This window comes from Hypomesus nipponensis, chromosome 13 (assembly GCF_054491055.1).
Source record: "Hypomesus nipponensis isolate SF chromosome 13, ASM5449105v1, whole genome shotgun sequence".
Taxonomy (NCBI): Eukaryota; Metazoa; Chordata; class Actinopteri; order Osmeriformes; family Osmeridae; genus Hypomesus; species Hypomesus nipponensis.
This window is the reverse complement of record NC_140373.1, coordinates 9542188-9552035: the sequence shown is the minus strand read 5'-3', so window position 1 is coordinate 9552035 and position 9848 is coordinate 9542188. Positions and strand designations below refer to the sequence as shown.

Genomic DNA, 9848 nt, shown 5'->3' with positions numbered 1-9848 from the left:
TAAAAATAGATGTAAACATTCTTATCAATAGGCTACAAAATTCATAATATAGAACATTTACATTACAACAACCTAAATGTAACATCAAGCACTGACAAAAGACAAAATAACTTCATTTCATTTTCGATTCCATTTGGATCCCATCTTTATTCCAAAATGATTACCAAAAATAGCCAATTTCCTAGTTTAACGCACGTGCACTACACGGTGCGCATCGAAGTCTGTCCACCCGTGTTCACAATCATGACACGACATTCAACTCACTGAAACTCAAAGCGCAACACGTGGGTGGTTTTGAAAGGTAAAATGTCCACGTTTTATTGCTTCGTTTGTAAATAGAACAATGTATTCATAGCGATAACCGTAAAATGCACATCAGGGAGGGTTACTAGTTTTTAGGAGGCCATCTTAGAAGTGTTTTCATAAAACAAAACATTGGTCTAAAGCTAGCTGTTTTTTTTAGCCAACATTTAATTGAATGTTGCTAACGTGACTTGAGGTAGCCTCGTCAAGTAGCTAGAACATTATCAGCTAGCTTCTCAAAACGATTTAGCTAGCTAGCTAGCCTATGTACTAACCAAACTGATAGCTTTGTATGTGTCACAACATGCCTACTATTAGTATTGTGGGCCTATTATGCACTTAATTCCAACTGGGCTGTGGAAAGAGACATAGGTGGCACTAGGTTTTTAATGAACAAAAAAACTAAACTGTGATAGCAGCTGTCGCAAACTGGAAACCGCATGGAACAAGTGCACATGTCAATACAGTGCTAGCCGATGTTGTAGTTAAGTGCGACAAAAACGAAGGCGTAGATGACCTGTGGTGGTGATTACATGTTTCTTGCAACTATGACATTGCTGTCTAGCTGTCTCCTGCTGTGCAAACATACATGTTTGAGATGTTGATATTATCTTTCAATTCGTATCCTTCAGTTAATAAGCCATATCGTCATGAAACGCACGTTTCCCCAAACAATGGTGATGCCCAACATGCCACTGAGGAGGCCTTCCACCAGCCCGGGCGATGCCCCGGTCTCTCCCAAGACTTTCACCCCGCCCATCGGAACACCAGAGCGGCCTCTAGTGACTTTGAACGGTGACGGCGGTGCGCAAAATGTTTTCTGTGCCAGTTTTGTGCAATGTTTTTCTTCAATGATAAATTAACAGCATTAAAACGCAGACTTTTTTAGTTCCAGGTGGTGCCGAATCTGTTGTTCGTTCTTTGGTATGTATATAAAGTAATTGTGACCTGTCTAAACTACCATAATTATCTTCTTAGTAATAATAATAAATATACATTTTAAAAGCCTTCTGGTCAAAGGCAGTGGGTTGGGGGATTTCTTATCAGCCTGCCTGTTCACTATTTGGTAGATTAAATGTACACCAATATGGAAAAAAACAAGTGCCATGTGTTTTGCTCAGAGGGATTCCTTGCCACCCATGACTGTGAAGCTGTGCAACTACTGCAGCCAGCAAGGTCAGTTGTCATTCTTGACATTTCCACCGATCGGGTTCATACTCCTATTCGTTTGATTCTATAATGAACATTTCTGTTAAATAATTTTTTCCCCATTTGATTCATGTCTACTACGTGATCTATGCTGATTTAAGGAAACCTTCTTTGTACACGCTGCAAGAGAACCTGGTACTGCTCACTGGCCTGTCAGAAAGCCAACTGGAACGCTCACAGACACTTGTGCATGCCAAGTACCCCAGAAAGCCCTACAAGGTAAACCGAGTCCTCCCAGAATGGGGACATCATTTAAGCCCACTTTATACTACTCTGTTTTCATGGAAACGGACACAGGGAACGCGCTCTCCGAGCCCCTCGGGGAGCCTGTCGTGCACCTCCTGATTTTCCTGACTATCGTCCGAATGTTACGGATACCCCTTGGCCATGATTGGTCCGCTATCGCTAACCCTACCTACTGTTCTGGCGGTGAATTGTTCTCAGCACCCACAGCCTTCAGAGTACTATAAATTAGAGTAAATCGAATCCGTCCGAATTTGTTTGTTTGTCTGTCCGTATCGGAGTAGTATAAAGCTAGCTATAGCCACACGATACATTCCTGTATGGATAAACTCTGACAGAAGCTCTCCAGTTGAATAATTTCTCTTTCAATTGTTTATAAAAAGTGAACCAAAAGAAACTCCACTGTCACCAGCAGGAAATGGATCCAACACATTAAACTCAAAGGTATCAGTAGTTTTTATGTTGTAAAATACTTTATTTGTGAAGTGTAAACTATACACAGTTCAGGCTAATAGCCAAGCATTACCAATTGTAATGGTTGCATCTGTAATACATTTTTATTTCTAGTTCAAACAATATGCCCTGGGGCACCTTATTGCTGTTATGGGTGCTGCGATAAGACCTTTATCCATTCCAGCTGATGACCTTTAGTGTTCTGACCTTTTCAGGTGAACCACACCGATGTGGCTGGTCCCCGGAGAGTCTACCTCCAGAATCTGCACAAGAACAACCTTAGCAAAGGAGCTGAAGTACAGGTTTGGAATTATGCCCATTCATCATCCCAGGAGGACAGGTTATAAGTGCGTGCTCCAGGTTAGGGTTGGATATTAAAAACCCAACCATTTAGCACCAACCAAAGGGGATATCGAATATCAAATGTTTTCAATCTCGAAAGTACTAGAGTACGGAACCAAATATAACATTGTCACAATGCAATGATTTATGGTGTTCACTAATCATTTTTATCAAAGTTGTTAGCCTCTTATTAGGTTTTCATGATTAAAATGATCGTGAAGGCATTGTATTAAAACTATCTGAAATCTTCGAACAACATCGAACACGATTCCAGGCAACCGTGGTGGAGCTCCAAAGCCCTGGCAGGTTTTTCATCCACGTGCAGAGCCCTGAGACCACGGAGTCTCTTAAAACCATTTCTGGAGAACTACAGAAGTCCAGCCTCAGTTCTCTGAGGTCCACCTATGTGCCTGATCAGAAGGAGGTCTGCGCTGTCAAATTCTCCCTGGATCAGGTGAGCTGTCCAGTCAATTGCTGCTGCCCATTCCAAACACTGGCCCTCCTGTCAGCTTGACATCCATACAGAGGAGCACAAACTGAAGAATGATTCTCACGTGTATAGTTTTAATGTCATGTTTTCAGTCTCCTCTTTCTGTTTTATTCTGTTTGAGCCCCCTAATCTAAGACAATCGTCTATCATTGTGATGGACAAGTTGTTTGTATTGAATGTGAAGAACTGAACTGCATGTGTGCTGTCCTGTCTTTACAGAACTGGTACAGAGGGATGGTCCAGTCTGTGGCTTCAGACCAGAAGACTGCCAGTGTTCTCTATATTGACTTTGGCAACGAGGAGAATGTGACAATGGACATGATTAAGCCCCTGGCTGCTGGGCTGGAGCTCATGCCTCCCTGTGTGAGTTGTAGAATTTTAAACAGGAAGAACTTTGTATGTTAAAGCCTTTTTTTATGAAGACAAATTTTCCTTTAGGGAAATAATACTTTTTATTTGTGTAGATCAGTGTAGTAATTATACCCTTGAGAACTAGTTTGACGGTAAAAATTGAACAAAACGTAACTTATTGTACAGCCAATCTTTAGTTTCAGCTTTCTACAAATCGCTACTAAACAATATATGTAGTGAATGCAATTATTAAAAAACTCCTCGTAGCTCCCCACATGAAATGGGCCCAGGTGCTATGTCACCTCAGGCCCCAGATGTTTCTTGGACACGTTGTGACTCCCAGACTCTCCTGTTTCAGGCTGTGGAATGCCGCGTGGCAGGGATCGAGCCAGTGACGGACAGCTGGACGGAGGAGTGCAGCATAGCAGTGAAGCAGCTGGTCGCAGGGAAGAGCCTGACGGTGACTGTGGTGGATGTCCAGGAGAGCGACCGCCTCCACTCTGTGGACGTGTTATTGTCGCCTATTGGTAATGTCTGACCATGTCCATGCTCATTCCTGGGCATGTTGCTAGAGCCAGTTAAGCAGTTAGAAGTTGTGCTCCCACCTTCTGCGTATCGCTGGCTAGTCTTTGAGCTCCTTTCCTCCTAAATCCATCCACCTCACAGGCAAGAATCTCAGTACCTTACTCGTGGCCCAAGGATATGCGGCGGAGGTGACCACCAAGCAGTGCTCTGAACAGGACATTGGTGAGGAAACTTCCTTCGTCAGCCTGTAGCCGGTTATCGCGAGAGTTGAATTCAACTGACAATGAAAACTAAAGGGCGCATTTCAATATTTTGGTTACCCTTGTTTTTGTTGAACAGATGATATGCTCTTGTAGCATACTTTTACTCTGTATTCCTCTACATCCCTAAGCTTTGGATCGTATCTAGTGAAGGTTTTATAACTCTGATACTCCAGTGAGTGCTTCCCTGGAGAACTTCCGGAGCCAGTCGGGCGGTAAGAATGAGAACACGGATGCCCGGTCCCCCGACCCGCTGACCCAGGGGTTGGGAGACTCCTTCACTGCTGTGGTCACTCACCTGCAGTCCCCTGACGACATCATCTGTCAGAAGCTGGAGAACGCCAGTAAGTGACACCCACCTGCCAGGCCTGCTGAAAGGTTTTTCGTATCAATGCTAGGTTGCCTTGTTTCCAACTGGGACCCATTGGTCCAGAAATATCTCAAATGATCTTAATATGGAGCGGCCTGTGGAGAGCGCTGCCTCCAGATGGTCCCAGTGGTTGGAGCAGTGTGTGTGTGTGTGTGTGTGTGTGTGTGTGTGTGTGTGTGTAGGTATGATCCAGGAGCTGCAACTGAAGCTGAGGGAACACTGCTGTCAGGCTCCTCCAGCCAGTGCCAACTTCAGACCAGCCCCTGGCACTGTCTGCTGTGCCCTGTTTTCAGGTACCAGCTCATCCTCCAGTCACAGTCTCACTTTTACACACACACGGACACTCATCGACACTCAATCATTTTTTAAACAGAAATGCAGAACATGCGGCCAGCGACAAACGACACAGGCGAAACTGCTTCAGTCCTAACACAGGGCTGGCTTCTGCCATTTGCATAAACTAGGCACGTGTCAGTGTTTGACATGTCCTGCGCCCGTCTCTCTGCAGAGGACAACCAGTGGTACAGAGCCACCGTGCTGGCCTACTCGTCCGAGAAGCGAGTGTGTGTGGGGTACATTGACTTTGGCAACTCGGAGGAGGTGGACCTGGGGCGCCTGCTGCCTCTGAGCCCGGAGCTGCTGCTGCTGCCCATGCAAGCCATCCCCTGCGCCCTGGCCGGTAAGATGCCAGGTCCTGGAGTGGGCTCTTATCGAGAGGCTGCATGGCCCGATGAGGTTCTTCTCACGGTTTTAACAACCACGGGCAGTGGGGAAAGCTGTACACTTGTTTTAGATGTGGTCCTCAAGTGTAAAATAGTCAACATGGGAGGTTTGACAGTACAAACGGGATAGTGTTTGTACTGTCCCGGAAGGTGAAAGGCTGTCGTTTTGAACATGGACCCTGTCCCTGCCGCCCTCCAGGCGTGCGTCCCGTGGCCGAGGCCTGGTCCGAGGACTGCGTCCAGACGCTGCGGCGCACCGTGTGCAACCGCTTCCTGCGCGTGGAGATCCTGGGAGAGAGCGAGGGCAGGGCGCTGGTCACCATGGTGGACGAGGCCAGCGACCCCCAAGCCAACGTGGCCGAGGTGCTGGTCGCCACCGGCTACGCCCTGCCTGCTGACCCCAGCCCCTCCCGGGACGCGGCGCCTGAGGCCGCCCCCGGGATGGAGGCCCTGGAGTGGTCCTGTGTGGAGCTTCCCTGCGAGGGCCAGAAGGTGGCGCTGTTGGTCAGCGTGATAAAGACCCCGGGAGAATTCTACTGCAACGTCTACAACACTAAAGGTACAGACATACAGATCTGTCAAATAAACCATGTTCCATACATACATGTTAGACTGAATTTGCAATGAATGCAATTATTAATTGACTAATGTGAAAAAGAAAAAAACATATTTTAAAACTTTCTATTCATCTAGTACATGTTTTGTGTTCTTGTTCAGAGTTCCAAGTTCTCGCTGAATTGAGGTTGGAGTTGACTCAGTACTGTGAGGCAAACCACACACCCTTCACGCCTACTGTGGGAGAGCCCTGCTGCGCCATGTTCTCTGGTAACACCACACACCTGACCATGCTGCATGTTCTCTGGTAACACCACACACCTGACCATGCTGCATGTTCTCTGGTAACACCACACACCTGACCATGCTGCATGTTCTCTGGTAACACCACACACCTGACCATGCTGCATGTTCTCTGGTAACACCACACACCTGACCATGCTGCATGTTCTCTGGTAACACCACACACCTGACCATGCTGCATGTTCTCTGGTAACACCACACACCTGACCATGCTGCATGTTCTCTGGTAACACCACACACCTGACCATGCTGCATGTTCTCTGGTAACACCACACACCTGACCATGCTGCATGTTCTCTGGTAACACCACACACCTAACCATGCTGCATGTTCTCTGGTAACACCACACACCTGACCATGCTGCATGTTCTCTGGTAACACCACACACCTGACCATGCTGCATGTTCTCTGGTAACACCACACACCTGACCATGCTGCATGTTCTCTGGTAACACCACACCCAAGCTCCCACAAGCTCCAAATCAACATATGAAGAAATACTCTGTACACCTCCCCCCCTCTCTGCAGGAGACGGTGTGTGGTACCGAGGTATGGTGCAGGAGGTGTTTGAGGGCAAGGCCAGAGTCTTCTTTGTGGACTACGGCAACTCCAGCGAGGTGGAGTCGCCCCACCTCCGAGCCATCACGCCACACCTCCTCAGACATCCCTTCCAGGCCATCCGCTGTTACCTCGCAGGTACAGCGTGCCGTGCATTTGAATTGTTGTCTGTCGGCAAGGGTTGTCTGTTGCAAAACAATTGAAGGTCTTTTCAAAGAATACTGTCTAAACATTTCTAACTGGATTGAACGTCGACGTGTGTGTGTCGTTCCAGGTGTGGAGCCCCCAGGCTTCCAGTGGAGCAGCGAGTCTGTCAGACGCTTCCAGGACCTGTGCATCGGCCACCAGCTGCTGGGCCGAGTCCTCTCCATCACTGAGCAGGGCTACGGCATCGAGCTGGAGAGCGGCGGGCAGAACGTCAGGGCCACCCTCTTCTCTGAACAGCTGGCCAGAGTGTCCGGTCAGCAGCTCACACCAGCTTCTAAAGAGACCACAGCTAGCACCGGCCCACCCACAGCCGTGCCCACCAATCAGAAGAAACATCAAGTGGAGATGCCCAAACTGGCCATTCAGAAGGAGGCTCCTGCTCAGGTTCCGATGCCAAAGGAAGGTTTGTGATTGGCCAGACAAAATCATTTGTATGTGGTAAAAAAAAAAAAAAAAAAAGTTGTCATTGTTATTTATTTTTTTAAAGCAGCTTCATTCCCTGTGGACTGGAGGACTGAGGAGTTACCCAGCAACGACACCTTCCAGCCCCGCATTGCAGCTGTGGTCAGCCCTAGTCTGTTCTATCTGTTCAACCCCAACCAGGGTGAGGAGGCCACACATACACACAGAAACCCCCCCCAACCATCACGCTGTGTGGCGCATCAGTCCTGGTCAGACGTGTGTTTTCTGTCGTTTGTCTCCCAGTGGACCGGCAGCTGCTGCAGCAGGTGATGAAGGACCTGACTGTCTACTGCAGCAGCCAGGCCTCCCCCAGCCAGGCCAGCCCTCCCCCTGGAGCTGCCTGCTGCGCCCAGTTCTCTGGTCAGCACTCCGCTCCCCACCTGCTTGCATGGCTGCTGCTCTTACCTGTGACGCGTGACCCCCGTACATCTCCGCTGTGACCTTTTTGGAATAATGCTTTCCCCCTGCAGCGGATAAGAGCTGGTACAGAGCGGTGGTGCTGGAGACCCGGGACATGGAGGCCACGGTGCTCTATGCAGACTACGGCAACTCTGAGACGGTGGCCCTCTCCTGCATCCTGCCCATCCCCAAAGAGCTGCTGCAGCTGCCCTTCCAGATCTGCCGTTGTGCCCTCCAGGGTAGGACAGACTGCCCCCTCCAGCCACCAGTGGGACCTCCTCTTTTTGGACGTCTGTTTTGAGTTGTGCGGTATTTCCGACTGCAGTCTCAACCCGTCTCCTTCCCCCACACACCACCACAGGTAGGGAGAACTTTCCCGTTGTGTGGCCGGCGGATGTCCTGGAGCTGTTCCGGGTCTTGCTCTCCAACGGCATCCTGGTCTCCAAGCAGACCTACGATGGACGCTGCAACCTGCTGTCGGTCACCCTGAGCCACGAGCACGGCCAGGGCAACCTCAACAGCATGATCCTGGAGGGCCTGCAGAGCACCAAGGCTCAAGCCAAGACCGCCTCGCCCAAACCACACCACACCCTGACCGCCACAACCACGCCCAAACCAGATCAAATCGCGCCCACACCGAAACCCCACCCAGCCCCGACCGCTACAACCACCCAGAACCCAGCTGGCAACACGGAGACCACCGCTGTCGTCTTGGAGACCCCAGGGCCGAGACACAGTGGGGAGAGTGCTAAGCCTGCTGCAGCTCCAGTCAATGGTAGGGGGGTTAGCAGTGATTTCAGCTATGAATTTACACAGTAAGTGGTTCTTCCATGTCATATTGCAAGTCATTGGGAGGTGGCAGGGATTCATTGGGCTCATTTAAGCTGATATTTCATCCAGCGGATTTGGGAACGCTGCCCAAGCAGATGGTACACTTGGCTGCCCAGAAGCCAATTAAGACTCATTTTAAAAGCGATTTTATGATTGATGGTCTCCATCGAAGAACATGTTGACTCTTGACCTGTGTTTCCAGAACATACCAGACAAGTGAAGCGTGACCCCAAGGACCCGCAGAGTGCCACTTGTTCAAAGAGCACCAACGGTATAGTCTCTTTCTCACTGCACGCTTCTGTACTTTGTCGCTCTGCATAACACCAACGGTATAGTCTCTTTCTCACTGCACGCTTCTGTACTTTGTCGCTCTGCATTAAAAATCTGAAAAGTCTTCATTGTTGTAAGCCTGTCTGCAGGGACATGGCAGATCTGCTGCTCGTTGGTCAGTACCACAAGTACCACACGATGAACCTTGTGTTTGACCTGTTTTTGGTCCTCTAGGAGTAGAGTATTGCAACAAATCAACTTTCTTAATTGTGTGAATTGACTCAATGATATGTTATACATCCCTTTAGGATCACCATGCTGCTGTCTTCAATTAAAGACACAGGTGAGAACAATCTCCAGTATGCATTTCTGTATGGAAGATTCATAGTAAACCCTCAGCTTGCGTGTTTTTGTTAACAGTTGCAGTATTTGGTTTTGTCTTTCCCCAGATCGATAACCTTGAAGGGCTGATTCTGTCTCTAATGAAGCAGTTAGGACTGCCCAACTGAAGTCCATTACTCTGCCCTCAACTGTGGCAAAAATCAGGATGAATGTAGAATACATTTGGATATTATGTTAATATTGTTTACAACTAAAGCAAGTTTAGTTTCAATGTTGTTGTGAATGTTCCATTAAGATTTATTATTGTTAGTTATTTACATTATGAATGTAGAATATTGCCCTTCAGTTTAAGATGACACATTTAAATATTATGTTTTAAAGTGACAACCTCAATGATCTGCCTTGGATGCCCCTCCGTAAGAGCAGCAGATCTGGTTCTAAATGGGACTACAGTGTGGCGTTTGGAAAGCCAGCTGTTTTGTGTTCAGAATGTTTGGTTTTGTCAGTTACAATTGGTCAGTTACAATTACTCCCTTCTCATTTACTGTTCCAATTATATTTGTCTTAAATTTTAGGTTTTTAAATTAAAGTTAATTTGTGATATGTACTACTGTGTATCGCCTTAATTGTCTTCCATTGCAATAGTGTATCGT

The 9848-nt window shown here is 47.9% G+C and overlaps 1 protein-coding gene across 4 annotated transcripts; it reads left to right on the top strand.

The window, feature by feature from the left end:
- The first annotated feature begins 145 nt into the window (after positions 1-145).
- tdrd1 (tudor domain containing 1) lies at positions 146-9802 on the top strand. 4 transcript variants are annotated; one of them, XM_084670786.1, is made up of 25 exons: positions 146-301; positions 936-1098; positions 1193-1227; positions 1425-1479; positions 1614-1731; positions 2139-2199; positions 2424-2510; positions 2825-3004; positions 3260-3403; positions 3750-3918; positions 4058-4138; positions 4353-4520; positions 4729-4839; positions 5055-5225; positions 5468-5827; positions 5986-6093; positions 6655-6822; positions 6959-7294; positions 7379-7495; positions 7597-7713; positions 7824-7991; positions 8114-8527; positions 8786-8854; positions 9162-9196; positions 9303-9802. In XM_084670786.1, the coding sequence occupies exons 2-25, from the start codon at positions 954-956 to the stop codon at positions 9360-9362; spliced, it is 3477 nt and encodes a 1158-aa protein (XP_084526912.1). In that variant the 5' UTR covers positions 146-301; positions 936-953; the 3' UTR covers positions 9363-9802. The 4 variants fall into 4 exon arrangements, with proteins under 4 accessions (XP_084526912.1, XP_084526911.1, XP_084526909.1 ...); XM_084670785.1 differs by having other exon boundaries at positions 936-1107; positions 7382-7495; XM_084670783.1 differs by having other exon boundaries at positions 936-1107.
- Positions 9803-9848: the final 46 nt, after the last annotated feature.